Source organism: Mesitornis unicolor, unplaced genomic scaffold (assembly GCF_000695765.1).
Source record: "Mesitornis unicolor isolate BGI_N332 unplaced genomic scaffold, ASM69576v1 scaffold26663, whole genome shotgun sequence".
Lineage (NCBI taxonomy): Eukaryota > Metazoa > Chordata > Aves > Mesitornithiformes > Mesitornithidae > Mesitornis > Mesitornis unicolor.
Window position 1 is genome coordinate 4,563 of NW_010175961.1, and position 23,338 is coordinate 27,900.

At 39.7% G+C, this 23,338-nt stretch overlaps 1 protein-coding gene across 1 annotated transcript in view; it reads left to right on the plus strand.

The window, feature by feature from the left end:
* Window positions 1-7,528: 7,528 nt before the first annotated feature.
* RSBN1L (round spermatid basic protein 1-like) overlaps window positions 7,529-23,338 on the plus strand; it is a gene marked incomplete at its 5' end in the record, with an annotated part of 33,140 nt that continues 17,330 nt past the window's right edge. Inside the window, 1 exon segment of the mRNA XM_010181603.1 lies at window positions 7,529-7,634. Coding sequence (XP_010179905.1) covers window positions 7,529-7,634 — 106 coding nt within the window.

The following is a 23,338-nucleotide window of genomic DNA, read 5'->3' on the forward strand; positions in this document are numbered from 1 at the left end:
CCCTCTCCTCCCTGCCAAACTCCTTAAATTCCGCCGTCATTTTAATGCTTGTGAGGCCTCCTGATTGCTATCTTCTGAATTTTTCAATATATTTCTATTTAGACAGTTCATGGTAATCAGCAATGTCCAGAAAGTGTTCAGGGTTTGAAATGTTGTATACAGGAGGAGGAGGGACGTCTCAAATTTCTTCGAATGTTCCAGATTTATATGCAGTTTAGTTTTGAGAGCTGATAGTGATATTAATGTTGAGGTAGATTTTCAGAAGTGTATCGTACCCTCTTTTTCGTTGCTATGAAATAACCAAGAACCTTTGCTAGACAGAATAAAATATTTTTATTTTTTTTTTAAGCTGGAGAGACAGAGAAAGCCCTTCCTGTACCCCAGAATCCAGCTGTTTATGTAATTTACACAGCAGAAACTTATTCTGATTATGGAATAAGACATAATTTTTCTTAGTTGAAACGAGATCAGTAGGCTGAAACACCAGATCTGAAACCTCTGGCAGAGGCCTTGTTTGCAGCTGTCATGTTCTCCACTGCCGATTTCTGATGCAACTCCCCAGTGGTTGAGCTTAAACTTTAGCTTGTTCAGTTCTGCACGCAGAAGGTCTCCTTTAGAAGTGCAAATATTAAGAGTAATTGCAAAGATTGGATTTAAATTTCTTGGAAGTGTTTTGATTCTGATTCTGTCTTCCTTCCCGTTCACTGGGGAGCTTGGGGAAATATTCTTGCCTGGTAAGGGGATTTCTTAGTTGTATCTTGGATTTTAAACTGTAATTACTGAAAGGGATGTCAGCTAAGTGTTCCTAGTTATTGGAATGAGAAATCTAGAATGCATTTTTCTGGGAGGGGAGATGTATCTCAGTAATACTGCATGGGTTTTCTGTGAAGTCAGGAAGCCTGTGCACCTTGCATGACTTGATAAAAGTGCAGGTGTCAGAACCGTTACCGTAGTGGTGTTAGGCGTGCTTCATGTATCTGCATATCCAGATAAACATTGCTTCTTGAGGTTTTATTTTTATGGGTATCTGTATAAAGAGAGACTGATGTTCTTTTGCTCCCCCCCTCCTCCTTGCCCTTCCCTTCAGTTACAGTGCTGTTGGTGTTAACCAGATTGATGGTGTCCGTTAGCAGTAGTTTGTAAATATTTTGCCTGATGTGCAGTGACAGCCCTTAAATCAAAGGGAGGCGAGAGAGGCAGAATACTTTGAACATAATCTATGACTGACTGCTAATGTGGGTTACCATCTGGAAACCTGATGCAAAGCAGCTGCAGCTTTTGGCATCTGCTGAGGTTGTAAAACTTCCTTCTTCTGGTGCTGAAACAGACTTATTCAGGCTCCTGCATCAGCTTCAAGGTGCAAATTTCACAATGTGGCAGCAACCATGTTGCATGTAATCCATTACAGATTACAGCATTTCCCCTTAACTCATTCTCTGTGTACTTGATTTACCTTTTTGTGTGTACAAAGCTTGAAGTAGAGGCAAAGATCTGGTTAAATTTCTGAAATCCAGATGGTGAGTTCTCTGATTTGTGTTTCTTTATTTGGTGCTTAGGAAATAACTGCAAGCATGAGAAAGTATCCTGCCTGGTTAGGAAACAGGAAAAAAACCCACTATTCTGTAGCCTTTAGTTGTAAATGGCTGTTTACCTTATAAATACAGTATATGTTTAATTTCTTTATTTGTGTACTTAGGCTAACATCCAGAAAGCTTTTAGATTTGAGGAGGAAGTATGCATATCACTCTAAATAAATTAAGTTAATCGTGTGGATTCACTGTAAAGTGGAAACATTCTTCAGATGACAGTTAGGAAGGTGAGGTGGAAATTCATCACAGAATTCTTGCTATCTGTATGTAGCACTCTTTTTTAATATACTGTTGTTGCTGTATTTCGTTCATGGGTGTACTGTTTCTATGACATTAAAACCAAAGAATATGGAGTTTGTGGTGACGCTCACATTGTGAACCTCAGTGAGGCATCTATAAGTCTTTTTCATTCCCCGGGTACTGTATTTCCTTCAGGCAGGGATGCTTGTCCTACAGAACTCTGTCTTTTAAGAAGTTTATGCATGACATTGGCTTATTTAGTAGAGTAAAAAAATAACTCTATAATAATAGAGACTGTTTTTCTTCAGGCAGCAGAGCTTGAAAGCTAAGGAGCAAGCCTAACTTACTGGGCCTTCCAGAGCTGGTTCCTGCTGTGCTTTGAATTTGTTTTGTTTTGTTTTGTTTTTAACCCTAATGGGCAGTATTTACAAGATCTGTTTAGTCTGTGACCAGCTATTTCCTGAGCTATTTTCCTGCTCTGTCACAAGTAAATGAAGTGAAAGTGCATTTTGATAGGGGAAAACTTAATTAAAAGATGCTTCTTCAGTCTTCCCACGAATACAAATTACTTGGAACTTCTGGCTTCTAGTTATAGTAAATTTAGAGGTATGTAAAAGAGTAGGAAGTCTGTGTGTGTGCAGGACGAGTGTGTAGTGCAATGAAAAACGATGGAAGAATACTCTAAGGGTTACTCTGCTACAGTAATGTTTGTATGTATGCAGGAAAAGTTTGTATCTAATAATTACTGTGGTTTAGTCATAATTGTCCCTAGCGTAGTAGTTAAAAAAAAAAAAAAGGAAAATAAGCGTTAATGTGGACAGACCTGAATATATCATGTACTCTGTCCCTAAAATTCAACAAATGAACAGTAAGATCACGTTTTGAGGAGCACTGACTTGTTTGGGTGTTGAGTGTCACAAGGAAACTGTTGCCGCAGTGGTAAGCATTGGGCTAAGGAAAAGTGGCTGTCGTCTGAGTACAGTGCAGTGAGTGGGGAAAGACAGCAGCCATCCCAGTTCTGGCCAGGTTGAGAGTTAGTGCATTGCCCTAGGGTTTTGGGTGATTTTAACGTTAAGGATTTTGGTGTGAGCAATGTGCTGATAAAACCAAGTGTTAATTTAAGTCCGTATTAGAGGAACTGGCATTTTACTTGAGAGACTTGTTCTGTTGCATTTTTGTTGGTAACATATGTGGCTATTAAGTCTTCTGTCACTTTTGGTGTGCTTCATGGCATCATGATTGACTTTTTCTCCCTCTGTCAGGATACTAGTATTTTCACCCTTTTCAAAGGAGAGCAGACATAACAGAATTTTTTTTGTCTGTTTCGATCCAATAATAATTTTAAAAATTCACCCACAGCCCCCCCAACAAACAGAAGAAAAGTTAGACAGATCCTCATATTCAGTACCTGATTAGTCTTTTATCCCTTACCAGAACAACTTTGTTAAAAGGGAGAGAGCAGATAGAAAGAAAACTGATGCTTATGTTGCTGGAATGCTGTTTTTTAGTATCTACTAAAATGGAAAAATAGCTGTTGAAATGTAAAATCACTTAAAAATATTGTATAATGTTGATGAATTTCGAAAGGGTTATTATATATGTTTTTGTGATTTCCTGCAGAACTTACATTGTGCTTGTTCTTTTTAATTAGAGCAGGACGTTTTTAAACACCACCCCCCCCCCCAAAAAAAAAAACCAAAACCCAAACAACAAAAAAACCCAAACAAACCACCAAACCCAAACAAATACCCAAACAAACTAATCAAACCCAAAGCTCCAAAGCTACCACCAAACAAACAGCCACTGAAACAAAATAACCAGACTCTAGTGGAAAATGTCCCAATAATGAACCACAACTTTTTAAGTTGTTCTTGTGACTAACTTTTGCCTCTATTTACAAAAAAAAAAAATCATTTATGGACTAAGGATGTCAGACTTTTGCTTTTAATCAATAGTTTTATGTTGGTTTTTTAGAATGATAACCTTTTAAATAAAACTTGTATTCTCTGTTCAAGTCATATTGCCCCTTCACCTTACTTTGAACTCAAATTATCTTCTCATTAGCATATGAAACTTAAATTTGTTAATTGCTTTTCTGAAGCATCAGGTTTTGATAATTGTGAAAATTGAAACTATTCCAGGGGCTATTGCAGTGCTACCACATACAGAGGTAAATGCTCTCATTACTTGATGTTCTCTTGTCCTGATGGCTTGCTTGCTGACAGTTTGGATTACATTATTTCCCTGGGGACTCATTTCATCCTCTTCCCTCAGCAGCTCAAGCTTTTTAATTTATTTTTTTAATTTATTTTTTAATTATTTTTTTAGGAGTACTATTGGTGAAAGCTAATTGCAGAATATTCTGTGGCTGTAGAAAGGTTATTGTAAACATCTCTGTCTTTTTACTACTTTGGGATACTGTTGCCCTACAAATGAGGCAGACATCTAAGGTTTTGGATCAGTAGCAGCTGCTACTGGTAAACCTCAAGAAAGCTGTGCAAGAGCATTCCAAGTTTTCTTAACTCGTTCGACAGAACAAGTTTTGTCTTGTTTTCAGCTGCCAGCCTTGCTTACTGGTTGTTTATTCAATGACATGGAGATTGTAAATTGCTTAATGTTAGAGGCATTCATTTTAAAGCAGGATTTTTTGTGAAGAATTTTCATGTTTCTTGGTGGAGAAAATGAGATTTGGACTGTAATGATGTATGGCTAGAGGAGCTTGATACACCTTTATATTAGAAAAGACACTTGGAGGTACTGGTCAGTGGCATTTTGCAAAGTCCCGAGGAGCTCTAGCCTGTATTGAACTGTGTCAACGTTTTTGGGCAGCATCATGTGGTGGCAGCAGTTAGCGTGGAGACTGTACTTTGAGATTGGCAGTTGCCCACCCTTGTGCCATACCTGCCTTTGCAGAGTCAGCATAGCTAAATTGCAATAGGTTTTGTAGTAAACTAAATCTTTAATCTGGTTGATTTTTATCTCTGCATCCCATTGGTAGCTGTGAAATTGAGTATCTGTCACTGAGGAGAATCATCTGCAGAATTTGGTTTGAGAGTTGTGTTTGAGTTCTGCCAGTCAGACTAGAAAATACTTACTTTTACTCATGAACTGATGACACTTGAACAGAGAATTAAGATCAGGTGTTAATCCATGGAATGGTTCTCACTTTGACAGATTATTTAAAAAAATTATTTTATGTTTTGTCCTTTTATCAATACTTATGGGTTTTTTTTAAGGAGAACTCTACCATCTATTGCTTATCTATTCTGTGGGATTTGAGGGAGGGAACCTGAGAACTTGTACATTTAAATTGGGATTCTCTACTGTTCTTAACTTGCCTCAGGCTGTACACTGGTTCTGTTACAGTACTGTGATTTCTAAAAGGGCAAGAGTTAAGTTTAATTTATTTTGAACCTCCCTAAGCTCCATTTACATTGTATTTGCAGTCGCTTCAGGTAGGATTTGCTTGTGGTGTTGCTGGAGGAGGTCACAGGACTCTTCCATTGTTTCTTTTGTCTCCCCATTGACTCTGCTAATTGCTTTCTAGATGTGAGAATAAACGAGAGGCTCTTTGAAAGGTTTCAGCTTGTCTTCTGTCCTTTCTTATGTCTTGCTGCTGACAAAACGGGAAGATTCATTGGCCTTCGATGCTATTCATGAGCCTGCAAAAAGGATTCTTTCAGTCTTCCTCTCATCCTCTTTCAACAAGGCTCAGCATTTGTATATGCTCTTCAGTCTGTCTTTGATTCCTAATGATAGCAGAAGTCAAGTGTGCCTCTTAACAGTGTGCAGATACTGAGATAAAATCTAGGTCTTCCCCTGATAATTATTATCCTGGCTTAGTTGAACATTAAGTGGAGGTTACAAATCAAGCCTGGTGTTACTGCTTGTGGAGTGTTCCTTAAACTCCCGTTATATAATTTCCTACTTCATACTCTTTTAAGTTGCAGAGGATTTACAATTTGTGTTTTTTGTGTGAGAAGCAGGCTGGAAAGGAAGATTTTTTTTGCTCGACCTATTCCTAGAAAGTACAGGTTTGTGTTGCTTAAGAAAACTTGTTTGGATTCCATGGTGTATTACACAGATGAATCTGCTTTGTCATCCCTTCCCCATGAGCTGTTAGAGGGCTGTTCTTGAACGTGGTTGTTTCAGTCGCTTGGAACTAAGACTTACAGACAGTTTTAAGCACAGCTACCTTATTCCTTATTATTTTTGTGCGAGCACAGTTTCTGTTCTCTCCCCAGTGCTTATCTGTGGATAGACAACAGATGCATCTCAGTTGCCATCTCTTTTGGGTTTTATTTTCTTTCTTAGGCTTTTCCTAAAATGCATTCTTCATCTTAACAATTTTGCTAGGGTTCGATTTCTGAACCTCACTAGAAAACTCCTTAAAAGAAAGATGTGGATGCTGTGGAGACATTACTGCAGTATTCATTTATGTGGATTGCTGTTAACCCTTTGTGCCTTTTGTTTAACTATTAACATGCTTCATAAATTGGTTATGGGACACTCCATATTGCCTTCTAGAACTAAAGAATTGGTTTGGTTCTGATAAGTATTTCTGATCTGTTATTGGAAGAAACAGGTATCTGCACTGCTTTATGTGAATGTTTGAGGAAACGTAATTGGATTTCTCTTTGCTTCCACATGGGGTTTATAATGCAAGTACCATCAATAAAACATCAGGATTGTCTCTCAGCTGTGTTACTGAGAAAGCATTCTGAAGCATAACATTATGCAGAAGCTTGAAGTCAGATCTCTTCTTTCCCTGCAGAGGTTAAAAAGCCCAGTAATCTGTTGGAGCAGTACTGGGCTTCAGGCCAAGAAACTAGGCGTGAAGTGCTGGCTGCAGTGCATCTAAGCCTGGTAAAATCTGACTTCTCTAAATGCTTGGCCTCAAAAGTAAATCTAAACTCGGCTTCAAGGATTACTCCTTGAAAGTATGAACTCCTCTGGGTCTAGTGTTATGTAGAAAGCATGCCTAAAGGCTCTGCTTTTGTATGGCAACGATTTAAAAACCTGGAGTGACAAGAAAGTAGATGAATGAGACTGCTTAGATAAGCTGTTGCTGATGGTAGGTAAGCAAGGGAAGCACTAATGCATTGTACCTGCGGTGCAAGTACAGCACACTTCATGTGCCTATGTTAATATCATCTTACTGCTGTTAGTGCATTAGTGTAGCCTGTGACCTTAATGTGAAAGATTTTGCAGCTGACAAATTAAGTCTTCATTCCAAGCTACTTGCAAAAGCCTTTAACTTCAGACTATGTAGCGATAGTTATGTGAGGTTTCTAGTGTATATGCACACTCAGGAAAATACAAACCCTGCTCTTTTTCCCTATTTCTTATCTAATGCATGTAACTTGAATTTCAAGAAATAAGAGCCGATTACAGATGTAAAATAAGAGCAGAGGGTAATAAGAGTAAGTAAAAATTGTTACTTATATGCAGTTAATATACTGAGTTGTTGCATACAGTTCTAATATAATAGCAACAAAATTCATCTGAGTTAAATAAGCTTATGCTGGATTATGCAATAGATAAATATTAGCTTTTCATTTTATAAGTACTGTGATTTCCGTGTAACTCCTCCTTTTATCCTCTTCATAGAGCTTACATAAGAGTAACATGAACATGCATGCAGCAATTAGTTTTCTGCTCCAACTTAATTGTAAAATATTTGCATTTCAGCTCAAATCAAATACAAAATTAAAGAAAGGGAAAAGAAGCAAAAAGAGAAGAAGAAGCACAAAATAATGAATGAAATCAAGAAAGAAAATGGAGAGGTCAAATTACTGCAGAAAGGTAGGTTCAAACTCTCTGGTGGTATTTCATTCTAATGCTTTAAAATCTTTGTCGTTGGAGTGGATGGTGAGTTTTAATGCTATGTTTTTCATTTAACCTAAATTACATTTTCACTGATTAGTTGGTACGAGAGTTGCAAATTCAAACTTAACTATAAATGTTGTTTTTTCTGTCAACAGTGTTGGGTACTGGAGATTAAAAATATAACTGTCACCACAATGTTGCTTATACAGTAGTAGTAAAGATTAGTACATAGAGGAATAATATTGGTGCTGCCTACATCTTCTCTGCAGTTACTGAAGAAGGTTATTTTATATATTGTGGATAAGAAATCCAAATTCATGTCACATTCTATATCCAATATTAAATGCACAAAACTGAGTAACTAAGGAGTTATAATTCAGAAACTTTGTCAAGTACTGAAAAATTATGTGCAGTGGGCAGTCTTAATTTTGGCTAATTTCTTCAACTTCATTCACTGTAATGGAACGTAATTAAGATTGCGTTCTCACACTTGCTTGTACATCCACTGAATCTTAGAGTTGTACAGTAGTTGAGGTTGGCAGAGACCTAGGCCAATGCTGCTACTCCAAGTAGGGTCAACTAAAGGAGGCTGCCCAGGATTATCAGACTCTCTGTATCTTCAAGGGTGGAGGCTCCCCAGTCTCTCTGGACAACCAGTATCAGTATCTGGTGACTCTTGCAGTAAAAAAAAGTGTTGTCTTATGTTTAAAAGGAATTTATTTTTCAATTTGTACCCTTTCCCTCATGTCCTGTCACTGGGTACTTCTGAGAATAGTCCTGCATCTGGGGAAGAATGACCCCAAGCACTGGTATGTACTGAGGGCTGATCAGCAGCAAAGCAGCCTTGCTGAGAAGGACCTTTGGGCTGTGGCAGAGAACAAGCTGGCCGTGAGCCAGAAGTGCACCTTCGTGGCAAAAAAAGGGCTAATGGTATCCTGGGCCGCTCTAGGAAGAGCATTACCAGCAGTTCGAGGGAGCTGATCCTTCTGCTGGCCTGATTCACCACAAAGGCACACTGAGGACCTGTGGTCAACCTGACTTCCAGCAGCACCCCAAGTCCTACCCTGTTGGGCTGCTGTCCAGCCAGTTGGTCCCCAGCCTGTGCTGCTGGTGCACAGGGTCACTCCTCCCAGGTGCAGGGCTTTGCACATCCCTGTGTTAACTTCATGAGACTTCTGATAGCCCATTTCTACAACCTCTCAAGGTCTCTCTCAGTGGCAGCAAAACCACTCCTAGTTTTCTATCACCTACAAACTTGCTGAGGGTGTGCTCTGTCCCCTCATCCCAGCCGTTAATGAAGATATTGAACAGGATTGGCTCAAGGTATCAATGTCTGTGTTATTCCAGTAGTGACTGTTTTCCAGCTGGGCTTTGTGCTGCTGATCACAACCCTCTGAGCATGGCAGTTAAGTCAGTTCTTGATCCACCTCACTCAGCACTTATCTAGGTCATCACTTTTTCTGTGATGTTGCTTATTTAAGTAAACCAAATGTTTCTTTCCCTGTTATTTTCAGACTCTACTTTTGAAGTTAGGAATCAATTCCTGATATATTTCTCTACTACTTTATCTGCTGTAGGATTTCATTTACAAACTAAAAACCTGAACCCTGCAAACCAAAAAATTATCGTCAGCATGTTCATATGAGGTCAGAGGGACACAGAACCCTGCAATTACTATGTCACGTATTATACTCTGTGTACAGCTCCAAGTAACTGTATTAGCAACTCTGACAGCTTAAAACCTGTGTTGATCTGATCTCAAGGTATCAGCTTAGACCATGAGGAGTGTGTAAGCTGGTGACTTCCTATGAAAAGAACAGATGTGGCTTGTCTTTGTCAAGCATGAAAGGAAGTTGGTGGTTGAGATACTGGGCAACGCTTAACTGCCTCAACAGTGAAGTTCTTCAGGTTTTTTTGTATACCAGCCTTTTTTTTTACCGTGTGTCCTATTCCTGTTGCTGTTCAGCAGTTGAGGTGGAAGCTGCAAAGGCAGCAAATCTTATTACAGAGAGCTAATAAATGATTCCTAATGAGGGTATTTGGCTTCAAGTGGTGCTTTATTTTAAAGTCAATGTGAAAAAAGCATATGCACAGAAGCTGTGTTAGAACACCTCTGCTTTACTGAGCTAGTTGAGTAGCAGGCTGGGTTATTCTTACCGAGAAGAGCAGTACAAGTGCAGTAGGTGCCTTATCTCTATTTCATAGATCTGATATGTTATCAGTCTAGTGTCACGTTATAGGTTTTCTTTAAGATGTTACTGGGAAGTGTTTTGTAGAGGTTATGTTTGGTTTACCAGTATCCTGCAAAATTGACTCCTATTTCAGAGAAAGAGGGGAGCATGTCAGCAGAACTGTTATTGAGAGGAGTCAGATCCTCTTCACTGAATTTACCATGTTCGGAACAGCAGCTCTGGATGTCTTCTCCAGACCTCCAAAGTCTGGCTCGATGTACTTGTATGTGCTGTGAAGTTTGTATAACATTTCCTGATCCCGTCTGATCTGGCTTTACATCCTGGGTGCTTAGGGCAAGAGAGCAAAGGCAAAAGTGCTTTAAGATACAACTTCTTGTATGTGTCAGTGGTCAATCCCTCTGTGACCTTCTCAGACATTAACTCTTCATTTAAGGATATCTTCCTGTGAAACAAATGTTAAGATCCAAGTCCTTTTATTCTGAGCTCAGAATTCACTGTGTGAGTTTAAGAACAAAGGTTTGGGACTAATCTACTTTCCTTTTCTTTGGGTTTTTGGTTTTGTGGTTGTTTTGTGTGTGTGTCTTAAGAGGCTACAGTGCTGGTCTCTAAGACTGCGTATTTCCTCCTTCTGGGCATTAGATCTTTATGCTGTTGTAAAATGTTGTGACAAAAAGAGACTTGACTGCCGGGTTCAAAGTCAGAATTTATTTGAACAACACGTGCAGATCCAATACGTCACTATTGCAGGTTTTACGGATACAATGGAGAAATGCCCTATTGCAGTTTTAAAAGCAAGACTACTCTATTACAACCACAAGAGATTCACGAAATGCACTATTGCAGCTACAACAGAGTCACAAAATGCGCTATTACAGCCCATAGACAATTCATGACAGCCCGCAGACCACGCACAAAACTCCCTGCCTGTATGCAGTTCACAACAACTCAGAGGTAACTCACAGAATTCACTGTTACAACTCGGACGGTTTGTGGAACACGCTATCACAACTTAAACAGTTCAAAACACTACACTTGTGTTAGTCAGTCACCTGCGACTACAAATTTAAAGCCTGCCCTAATATTTACTTACCCCTTCAGGTAAGGACTGCCACGTAAGTTACCTTGGCCAGCATCCTGACCAAGGGGGATGGATCTCATCACATGCCGCTGCATCATAGAGAAGTAACTCCCAATTTCCAGCCTGAATCTTAGAGTTTTTACTTTGTGATCTACTTGACAGTGGGCAGGAGTGTAGCTGAGTGGATTACACCACTTGGAGTGTTTGTCTTTAGCAGTGTTTCCCCTTACCTTTATTTATTCATGGGTGATATTCCCTTCTGTATGCTTCATCTCTTCCATATCTCTGTATTGTCTGGGTCAGTTGAAACCAAAAGGAAACCCTCCAGCTTAGCGTTGTCTTACTTTTCGATAACTGAATGGCGGTTTGATTGGAACTCTGGGCATATTATTTGTTGGGAGATTTCAAGGCTCAACTCAGGTTTGGTTTCTTTGAATGATGCAGCACTGCCTTGTTTAGTTTTGTGCTTACCAGACAACTCAGGGCTGAGCTATCTATACAGCTCCCCTCTCTGCAGACACAGGGCCTCAAGGCAATCCAAGGCTGAGTTGCTCTTGCCAACCGTCCCATGAGTCACCTCTTGTACTGGACGTTACTGAAACCTGTTTAAACTATGAGCCAGACAATCCTTACAAATGTTACTCTGAACGCCTGTTGAATGCTTTTCTTCTTGTGCTGAGAACATTGTTAGTGAACATTGTTAGTGGTTTGGTTTTTAATTTTTGGTGTTTTTTCTTCTGTTTGTGACTTTCATTGAAGGGGTGGAGGTAATGACCTGCCTGACTTCAGGCAGTTAAAGTACCAAGATGAAAGGTAGCTAGTTACAGAAGAAGAGGTCAGTACTGGGGGACTGATGCCTTTTGAGGGAGAGTTGGTGTATAAGCCTGATTTTGGTGCTTTGAGCTAAATGTGGAAGTTTACTTATATTAGAAAGCTCAGGGTTGTAAGCTGTTCATCTGCCTAAACCATGGGTTGCTGTTGTGTTGAAAGCAATGATAAAACTTGCCCACGTTGGAGAAGGGCAACTCCTAAAAAGGGTATTTTTGCAGTTTCTGAGGCTGCTAAAGGAAATTTTTGTTTAGCTTTTTCAGAAAGCCTGATGACTTTTCTTATGCATCTAGAGTAAAAAGGTTTTTTGTTCTCCTTACACACTTGCAGATGTATTCTCTGTAGAATAAGGCTATATAATTGCTTCTTTTTTCTCAATCTGTTACGTGGAAGGAAGAGCTCAGTTCTTAGAAAAAAGCTTCTTGATGCATGTGTGCTGTTAAAAATTCAGGAAATGTAAGTGATTTAAACTTGCTTTTAAAGATCATGATAAAGTTACCTTTTAGAAATGGAAAGTTTCATACAAAAAAAAAATCACAGCAGTGTGACATGACTGAGGGTTACTGGAGGTCTTGCAAAAAGAAAAAGGATTAATAGGGTTATTTGAAAACAGTCCCATTTTGTTTTCCCTTTAAAAAAGAAAAGTCCTGTTTTTCTCATTATTTATATGAGAGCACAGCAATTTCTAAAAATGCAGTAGGAGAAATTCTTAGTATGTGTTTATGAAAGATTAAATGGCTTAGTTTATGGAATGCCAAAATGCAGGAAAGAAGGGAGAATGAACAACTTCATCGTGTTGGTATGTACATCTGTAAGTACAAATTGTTTTCAAAGCTTTTTTAAACTCTTCTGGGAGAAAGGACATTTATTTTAATTGTACATACTTACTAACTTCTAAAACTTTTTATAGACGGGTTTTGCACAGAAGTAATGAAAAATTGGTATATTTAAGATGACGCCTACCACTGAGTAATACCACATGCTTTTTTCCCATCCATTATTTTTTGTCTGTGTGTCTTCAGGGAAGATGTTGAAGGATTTGTATGCAATGTGCTTTAGTTGATGGGGACACTGAGGGCATGGGAAAGACTGAGGGTAAGAGTGCAGGGCACACAGTCCTTCACACTAATTTGCCTGTGATGCTGACTTTGGTTCACAGTCCCTATGCACCGAGTTAACAACTTTTACCAATAAAATATGTGAGTACAAGGTGAAAGACAGATGTAAAATGCAGGTAGGATACATGCGCTGAGATCACTGAGAGCAAAGCTCTTCTCAGTACCAGTGAGCCTCAAACATTTTTCAGAAAGAAGGCTTTAAATCATTTGCTTGTATTTTGTGTAGCTGGTGGATCACTCTTCCAAGTTTTCTGGAGACATCTTTGCCGCTGCTTGCTCTTGGTTTCTTCCCATCGCTTTACTGATTGATTTTTGCCCCTTAAGTTGCTGCTGCCTCCATTACTCCTGTTCAGCTCATGCATCCAGCTACACAAATCTCTGAGAACCTAAAAGGAACCAACAGAGCTGGACTTAAGCAGTTTCTGCTGTTGTTCGGGCAGGCTGAGACACTGCCATCACATGCTGCTTTGGGATGGTGTAGGTGGCAGTGGAGGAAGAGCTGTGCTGTAACGGCTTTGAAGTGTGTCTTGCTGGAGGTGGGGGTCTGCAGCTTCAAACAAAGTGGTACGTCAGTGAAGAGTGAACATCAAGTCTTTCTCTACCACTGCCAGCAAAATCTGTGCAGGTTAAATTATTTCCAGATGATTTTTTTGTTGTTGTTGTTGGAAGAGATTTGAAGGCTGTGGGTAAAAATTATGATAGGCTGTGTGTAGCATATACACAAACATTATTTGACACTTCTTTTTATGGTGAATTCAGACTGTGGAAATAATTGTATATTTTTAATTACTTTATTTCAAAGATAAGACTTCAGAGAGAATTACAATGTGTTCACATTTATAGGAGCTCTTCCTTTGAGAGCAGTGTTTCGACCTCTGGCTTATTGCTAGTAAAAGTCTTTGGATAAGTAGCTATGCTGGGTGCATGCGAAATATTTTTTTTTCCTCGCCCTGTGATTGTACTGTATATGTGAAGTGGGCTTCAGTGCTAATTTCCATGCCACAGATTAATCACAGTACTGTGATGGTCAGTTCAGAAAAGAGGTCTGGTTCTGTGTGGGTTACTCTGCTATCTTTAAAGCTCTTCCATAGCAGGGTGAAAAATGCTGGTAGAGGAGAGCATTTGCTGCTTGAAGTGGTAAACTTCACTGAATTAAGATGATGAGATTGGCACTTTTAAGGACTAGGCCTGTGGAATTACACACAAATTGTGTCCTTCGTGACTCCTGTTCCAGATTCTTCCTCTCATATGCAGACCAATAATTTTGAACAGAAGTCTTCCATTGCACCTTTCCCCTCCACGAGTTTCTATCCTTGCTTTCAGTCTATGTGGGATTACTCTTACGATTTTTACTTTGGCTATTGATTTATTTAGAGTAGAGATTTAGAAGTATGGAAGGAATAATAGTTTGCTGCTTTGTAAGTACTTAAAAAAAATCCCTAAAACAGTTAGTCTCTAATTTTAGGTTTATATATTTAATGTGGCAACTCAGGTGACCAGACTCCAGAGACTGTTTGCAAACTTTGTATTTTCAGGCTGTTGTAGAAGAATTAACTGAAAATACTTCAGAGCTTTATATATTGTATTAATCACTTCATAAATCTCTGCTTATCTTACAACTTCCCGTTGAAGCTTTCATGGTAAGTGCAGTTGTTGGGAAGGATATAGCAGGAAGCATGTTAGGATCTTCCTGTGTGGCTCTGATGGATAAGATTTATCGTAATGAGCTAAACATAGTAGAAGTCAATGTATATCCGTGTAGCAACTTATCATATCCTGTGTTTGTATGCCTGTGTTACATACTATTGCTGTTCTCAAGGTGCTTGTGACTGTTCAACTTTCAGGAGAGCTGAGACAACATAAAATAGGATTATTTGATATATTTCAGACTTGACTCTTCTGACGTTTAATATTCCAGCTTTCAAGCCTATAAATAGAACAAGTTAGCTGTCAGTTCTCAGTCGTACTCCTGCTGTTCAATTTGTTTCTGAGCTGTGTACTGAGACACCCTGAAGTTAGGTTTGTTTCAGCACAAGGTCTGTTAGCTTTTCAACCTGTCAGCAGTTGATCTTGCTTGTTCTCCTTAACTGCGGGGTGACTGTTCGTTTTGTGTCTGTTCAGAATTCCTTGTGCATGTTTTGACTCTATTAGGAAGTCAGTTGTTCTAGTCCTTTTGAACTATTTTGTGATGTTTTTTATTAACCCATCAAATTATTATTTAAAATTACATTTACTGTGTTATAGAAAAATAAATTTGTAATACATAATGATAGTTATGTAAAAATCAAAATATAAAATTCTGTCAGTTATTATTTAACTATCTGGCTGGTACAAACTTGAGAGGTTTTTAGGATCTAAAAAGCTTCTCATGTTTTTTTCTTGTGTGTGTTTTTTTTTCCTCTACTGTAGGTGACAGTGCCTCCAAGAACACTTTGTACTCTGTGACTGCGTTATTTTATTTCTTTACTGGTTGATGGATGATGTTTTGGCTGCTCCTGTTCTGAGCTGGTTTTCAGTTGTTTGTGGTTATGAACTTGAAACTCACTGGAAGATCCAGGGGGACACTTCTGTGGTTTGAACTAGGATTTCTGTGTTGACTTCTTCAAGACTCGGCCTGAAGAGCTGTAGCAGAGCTGAGTCATCATCGATTTTTAATAAGTCAGTAGCTTTAGTTTGAATTGCAGTGAGAATGCTAGAAAATGCTTGAGTCATATGTCTGGCCTGTGGGACTATGGGAGGAAAGTGAAGATCATGGGAAGTTACTCTTTACTGCATCTTCCTGCTGCAAGCTGCCAGCTAGAAAGCTGTGGGAAAAGAATAATTTAGGATTGTTAAGAATTTTATTTTTTAAACTTTCTAAATTCCCCCAAATAGCTTTGGGGGCTCTGAACTCAAAGTTGAGAAACACTGCTCTGGTTAAAACAACTGAATGAACTAAAAGCCTTGTGGCCTCTGCTTACTTAAAATTTTAGATGAAATGATCTCATGAACAAAACACAACATAAAATAAACTTCAGGTAATTCAGAGTTTTCTTCGTATAAAAACTCACATTTGGAAGGAATCTGTAGTTCAGGTTGTCTAGCATCAATTTAAATTACAAGTATGTATCATCTAGTAATAACAGAGCATTGGCTTCTTGGAATAAAATTCAAACAGTTCTGAATCTCGATCCTTGGTAATAGGTCCTCTGCTGTGAGTGACAGGGATATTGTGGCACCACAATAAATAAATTTACTGAGTTACCTTGAAGGATCTACACATCGCGTAAATGTATGCAGTGGCTGAAGTACTTGTGGTCCATAAAGCCTGGCTTGCCTAGAAGGTGGTTAAAAGTTGTTTAGAGGTAGTTCTGATGTTGCTGAGTATGTGCATGCGTGAACAGAATGAACATGGATTTGCATTCTTCTAATGTCTTTAAAAATACAGTGCAAGTTTTATAACTCTGTATCCTTGTGCAGATACTGCTAGCCAAATAAGAGCAGAAGCAACACTAACATTTTGCTGGTTTTTGATCTTGTAGACTCCGGTAAAGTGTGAGCTCAGTTTGCTTTTTAACATCAGATCAAGGAGAAAGGTCCTGTAAATACCTACAGCTGCTGAGGGTTTTTCTCCCCACCCTCTGCCCCTGTTCTTTGAGTCTCAAAGCCGTTCTCTGACTTGCCTTAACTAAAAGATGTGTTTAATACAAGTGAAAATTCTTACTTCTGTCTCATGCTTCTGAATCGCACAGTGGAATGTGTTTTGTATTATTTATAGTTGTTTCAGTAGCTGTGCTTGTCTAAATGTATCTTGGAACACATAGAGACCGAAGATGCCCTGCACTTCAAAATGGTTAGTCTTGGCTGAAGTTGGGTTGAATTCCAGTACGTATGTGAATGCATGCGTGCACCTTTATTATGAGTGCTGGTGAAGACAAACACCTGTCTTGAAGATTTTGGGTTGCGAGTGTGTGCCTCAATAGTAACTATTTCAGAGGTGAAGTCGGTTGGCTTGCATCATGCACTGCGCTGCTGCTGCCAAATCTTGCTTAAAACAAAGTCAGTTTGGATATCTCAGTCTTAATGTTTGGATCTTTAGTCTTTTGGATCCCTTTCTTACATCTTTCCCAAATTCTCTGTCTGCTGTGAGGCAATTTGGTGACTGCCCTGAGGAGACCCTGCAGGCAGCCGTTCTTCATTGGTGTCTGCTAGCCAAGTGTCAAAGCAGCAGCATTGGTTTTGGAAGAAGCAGCACATTTTTTTAAAGTATTTAGATGTATGCAGCAGAGGAATGAATGACTGAATGAGTCTGTTTCTGCTCCTCTGCAGCAATGCAAAACAAGAATAGGATGAAAGTGCTGAAATACTGAGATTGCTATGAGCAATGCCCAATAAAGTAAACTAATTCCTTTTGCTGTTGAAGTCTTTGCAACTTCTGAGCAGCTTTAAACACCTACTTCAGAGTTGATTTTTGAAATCTAGCAGAGCAGAAGCCTTAGGCTAGAATTGTGCCTCCTCATTCTGTGAAATTCTGTTCAAGCTTTGAGAAATGCTACTTCTAGAAAGCAGTTTTCCATTTCATGTTTTTATTCCTCAGGAAAACTTTGGCTGTATGCTAAAGCTGGGCATATATTGCTGTTAAGGTCAAGGCAGCATTGGGAACAAGCACTGTACAGCACCACTCGCTGTAATAAAGGTCAGAGGGAAAAAATGTAGTCTGGTCTGTATTACAGTTAAGGGTACTAGAGAATGTTACCTTTAAAATAATTTTTTAACTATTACATTTAAAAATTCAAGCTTTTGGATTAAGAAACTTTCTATTAAGGTTTGCTAGGAGCTTACAACCTCATACTACTACTTAAGTTAGCGTTGTGTGTGGTTGGGGAGACTTTTTTACCTTTAAAAATTCCGCCTTGTTCAGTGCTTGGGGTGGGCAGTGTAGCTGCGCACATGAAGTGGATTTCTGCCACTGGTGACGGGTGGGTTCTCCTCCTCCTCATTGTCTGCTCTTGGTCTCCATGCTTTAGTTCCTGTCGGATGCTGTGAATCAATTCCGTTCACTGATCTAGCAGAAAAGTTTCTGCTGAAATCAATTTACTGTGCAATCAGATGAGCACCAGTCAGCACAGAAATGGTGCAGGGCTGTGTGCCAGGGCAGGGGCAGAGGAGTGGGGAGCTGGCCTCTGCCCATCTCTGGCAATGAGCTCTGAGGTTGCTCAGCTGTATCGTGTATCCACATTTGAAGGCTTCACAAATAATTACAAATCTAACATTTTCCCAGTCTTTCAGTGTTCAATTTCAATATTGTATTAGAAATATAATTTTCTTTATAAAATGCGGTGTCCTAAGTGTCTAAAAATAACTTTTCTGAAGTGTGTATGTCACTTGCTCCTAGTGTGAAAATGAAGTAGAGTTCTTGACAGAATTTGTTGTGTTTATGCAGTAGCATAAGCTTGTGTGAATTTGAAAAAGGCTTGAAACAGCTATTGGTTCTTGAAGTCATTGTCTTTCAGTTTCTGCTTGAACTGCTTTTAAAGAAGTAAATTTAACTTTTTGTTGGTATGTAATTTTTTTGGTAAATCTTAAATTGTAGTAACATTTGGGTTTTTTTTTTTTATCCCATTTAGACTCCCCTTTCTCTTCTGACTTGTGTGTTTTAAGGCTTTTTTCCTCTCCAGTGGCATCAGTAGAAGTGGAGACTGAGGGGTGACCTCATTAATGTTTATAAATTTGTAAAGGGCGAGTGTCAGGAGGAAGGAGCCAGGCTCTTCTCAGTGACAGCCAATGACAGGACAAGGGGAAATGGGAGCTAGCTGGAGCATAGGAGATTCAATCTGAACGTGAGGAAAAACTTTTTCACTGTGAGGGTGACAGAGCACTGGACAGGCTGCCCAGAGAGGTTGTGGAGTCTCCTTCTCTGGAGACATTCAAAACCCGCCTGGATGCGTTCCTGTGTGACCTGGTCTAGGTGATCCTGCTCTAGCAGGAGGGTTGGACTAGATGAGCTTTCAAGGTCCCTTCCAACTCCTAACATTTTGTGATTCTGTGATCAGTAGCTCAGACCCTTGAAGAACAGATCCATATTTTGTCTCCCAAGGATAGACACCCTAATTTTAATGTTTCTGTCTCTGCCCAGTTGCAAATGGCAGTTCAGGGGTCTCTGCTGTGTCCTGTTGTAGATCTTCAGGTGTTTTTTTGTTATACAGCCTTTTATTCCTTCAGTGGTTGTTGCTCTCTTGGTTTCCAGGTGTTTCAGAATTAACCATGGCTTCATTTCAATACTTTTTTTTGTATATAGAGATTCAAAACATTCTGTAGAGAAGAAAGATGCTAGCAAATACTTGGTTCCAAGCTGTACGCACCATCTCATGATTGCAACTTCTCATGATTTGGGAAAGTGCATACTGATGAACTTTATTACTTTATTTGTAAATGGCATAACCCTTGTAGTCTGTGATTAAAGTAAAACCAGTTAATATTATTAAAATAGTTGAATTTTTGAGGTGGATTGGGAACTGGCTGAAGGGCAGAACTTAGAGTTGTGGTCAGTGGGGCAGAGTCTAGTTAATTGGAGGCCTGAGGGGCTGGTTCTGGGTCCAGCTCTGTTCAGTACGTTTATCAATGACCTGGACTGTGAGACAGAGCATACCCTTGGTAGTTTGGCTGATGATACAAAGCTGGGAGGAGTGGCTGACGCTCCAGAAGGCTGTGCTGCCATTAAGTGTGGCTTGGACAGGGTGAAGAGTTGGAAGGAAGAGACTTAATGAAACTCAACAAGGGCAAGTGTAGGGTCCTGCATCTGGAGAATATCAGCTCCATGGATCAGTTCAGGATGGGGGTTGACCTGCTGGAGAGCAGTGCAGGGGAAAAGGACCTGGGAGTCATGGTGGGCAGCAGGATGACCATGGACCAACCAGCAATGTGCTTTTGCAGCCAAGAAGGCCAATGCATCCTGAGGTGTGTTAAGAAGATTGTGGCCAGTGGGTCAAGAGATCAAGCTGTGGGGAGGCCACAGCTGGAATACTGTGTCCAGTTCTGGGCTCCCCTGTTCAAGAAGGACAAGGAACAACTGGAGAGTCCAGTGTAGAGCCACTAAGATGGTGAGGGGACTGGAGCGTCTCCCATATGGGGGAAGGCTGAGAGCTGGGTCTGTTCAGCCTGGACAAGCCTGAGAGGGCATCTTATTAGTGCTTATAAATATCTAAAGGGTGAGTGTTGGGAGAGTGGGACCAGACTCTTCTTGGTTGTGCCCAGTGACAGGACAAGGGGCAGTGGTCACAAACTGGAACACAGGAGGTTCAACCTAAATGTAAGGAAAAGCGATACTGTGAGGGTGACAGAGCACTGAACAGGCTGCCCAGAGAGGCTGTGGAGTCTCCTCCTCTGGAGACATTCAAAACCTACCTGGATGGGATCCCATGTGATCTTCTCTGGGTGATCCTGCTCTAGCAGGTGGTTGTACTAAATGATCTTCAGAGGTCCCTTCCAGCCCCTGCCATTCTGTGATTCTGTATTTAAAGCTGAACAGAAAATTTATTTTCAAGCTGGACAGAGGACTGTGTTGGATACCAAGAGTTATTTTTATCCTGTGATTCAGAGCTTTTTTTTCCCTTTATGAAGGTTTTGTGGAGATGGTGTGAAAACAAATACAGAGAATGATAAATGTTCTTCACTTTAAAAATGTCGTAGTGTTGTCATCCCTCTTAAGAAGGTTTTGAGTACTTACATAGGTGTATATCAAGTTAACTAAAACTTATTTTTACAACTGATTTTGAGTGCAAACCTTGCATATGTTTATGTGAACTTTGTATAATTTGACACTGATTTATGTTCGATCTGATTTTAATTGCTACATTGGGTTTGTCATTTTTATTGTTGTTTCTGTCTTAAAAGCACCATGGCTTTTGAGACCATGGCTTTGCTCTTTTGAGTTCTGTTTACTGATGATTAGAATAGAACGAACTATTCAGGTGGAGGGGACCAACAATGGTCGTTGGGTCCAGCTGCCTGAGCACTTCAGGGCTGACCAGAAGTTAAAGCACCTTGTTAAGGACATTGCACTGACAGGCTGCTTGCCACTGTGGCCTGCAGCTGTCGGATGAAATTGAGTGTTGGTCAGCAAAACTTCTTGGAGATACAATCAAAGACAGGGAATGGGACAGATTGAAAGGGGGTATTAGATTATCTTCCTTCTTGTACTGTAGAAATGAAGCCAACAATTTTTGAGGTAGTTTTGCACAGATACAGGTTCATACCAAACTTTTATGTAAGTACTTTACATTTTGATAGGTAATAATGGCATGTAATTTAACAGCTGGATGTTCAGCAAGGACATCCGGATGCTGATCATCAGTCTTAAGGTTTTCTTTGGTGCTTATAGACATTCTGAAGTATGAGAGAGCAGTTGGGCTCTTGCCATAGCAAATAGCTTCTTGCTTTAAACTTGGACGTTGCTGTATTTGTTGCCAGTTATATCGCTGCTGATTGTACCCCGGGGAATATAAATTTCCATCCTTTCCCTGCCATGCATGAGGTCCCAGATCTGAGTGACGGGTCCCTACAAAAATCTGAGCTCTATTTGAGCACTGTGAAGTGGGTTGACAGGGAATCCCTGCTTTCCCCTGCCTCACCTTGCTGCAGCGTTCAGTGCTATAATTCCATATTCTCTATACTCAAACTAATATAGTATCTGGAAATGTTAGACTTGTTTATCATTATAGCAGTTACTTTTCTTGCGTAGAGTGAAATAAGTTTAAAATGGTAAGTTAAAGCATTTTTAAGAGTTTGAAATAGTTGTAAACCCTTGGATGCTGTCTAGTTCTGTATTCCTGCAGTCAGGAGGAGGGAAAAAATTGCCTATTCTGTATCCTTATTTTGAGATTTGGATTGAGATTTCTAAGCCTATAATATGGAACTGACATAAACAATCTCTTTTTAAAACTTGCTTTCATTTTACCCCCAGCCAGAACTGGTGCTGTAATGGTGCACTGTAGAATGTGAGCTGTAGGTGGTTTCTGTCTGGTGATGACATTTCACTCAAGTACCCTGGCACCACCAATGAACTATTCTCAGGACTCTTCTAAGGTTCAGGTAGTTGGTTGTACGTCAACTGTTGCTGCTCTTTCCATGCTCACTGGATTTGAGGCCTCTTGTGGTAGATGGAAGATATTAATGCAGAAGTGGTGAATATTGCAGCTACCAGATGAAGGAGTCCTGTTTCGGAGGCCCATTTTACGTTAAATTTAGCCTTATGAAAGGACAGATTTCCATGCCTTTTGTCAGCTGAACTTGGTTAGCTAAAAGTGAAATTGTGCTCTTAGAGGATGTTATGTTAAATCTGATTTAGAGTGAAGGGAGTCTCTGTAGCTCTTAACTGTGTTGATGAGGTTAAGAAATCCTAGAGCCCACTTTCTTGTTTGGACTAAGTAAGAAATGAGTGACCTCAGGGCATTTCTTCCCCCTTACAAGATGAGACAATAGAAGCTCAAGAGATAAGTAGCTCTCCTGCCTCCACTTGAGCAATCCCAGAGGTATGCACCGGCTGGCACAAGCCTCAAGGGGCCCAGAGGCAGCGGCTTAACTGCTTGTTCTCCTTTCCAGGATCTGCACCTTCCATATCCAAATCTCATCAGCAAGAATGTGTAATTCATACACTAACACTTCTGATCTTTTCTTTTTTTTGTTTGTTTTGTTTTGTTAAGGACTCTTGTGAATTGCTTGGGTTGAGGATTGCAAGCTGAAAATAGTTACTACAGTGTAGTAGTAGATACTGGCTAACTTTTGTGAATTTGAGATTACTTGGAAATTGTGTTTCATTGCAAGACTAAACGTCTGTGTCTGAACCTACTCATCTGGAACCGCTTGTTGTGGGTATAATTTCGTGCTGTAACATATGCTCAGTAATTTGATTTGTCAAATCATGAAATGACTTCAGCTGCGAGACAGTGGGGCAGTATAGTGACAGAAGGTTTTTTGGCTACTGCATTTATTACTTGCAAAACATTAAAAAACCAACCCGAAAGCACTTGCAAACAAGGGAGAATGTTACCCTTGGGAATCACTTGAACAAGTTTTCCCCAGATGAGTTCTTCTGGCTTTAGGCCATTGCAGTTTGTTTTCAGTTCAGCTTGCTTATTATGAACTTGAAGCTGGTTTCTGGTTTGTGAGATTGATTGTTTTGGTGGTTGGTTGTTTGGGGTTTTTTTGTTCTTGTTTGGATTTGTGGTTTTTGCTTTCGTTTAGATTATTATTGTAATTTCTTTGAAGAAGTGTGAGGTCAGTTTTTTGATCTTTCCACCTGTATTTCAACAAATGTTATTTAGCTCTGGAAGAACGACCATGTAAAGCCATCTGACAAGGTAGGTTCTGGCAGTGGCACCTTGTGAACATCTTGCTGATGGTGGTTGGTGTTCATTGACTGTTTGTAAAGCCCTTGTTTTGCAATGTTTGACAGTTGTCGTATGTTGTATAAAGTCTCTGAACTTT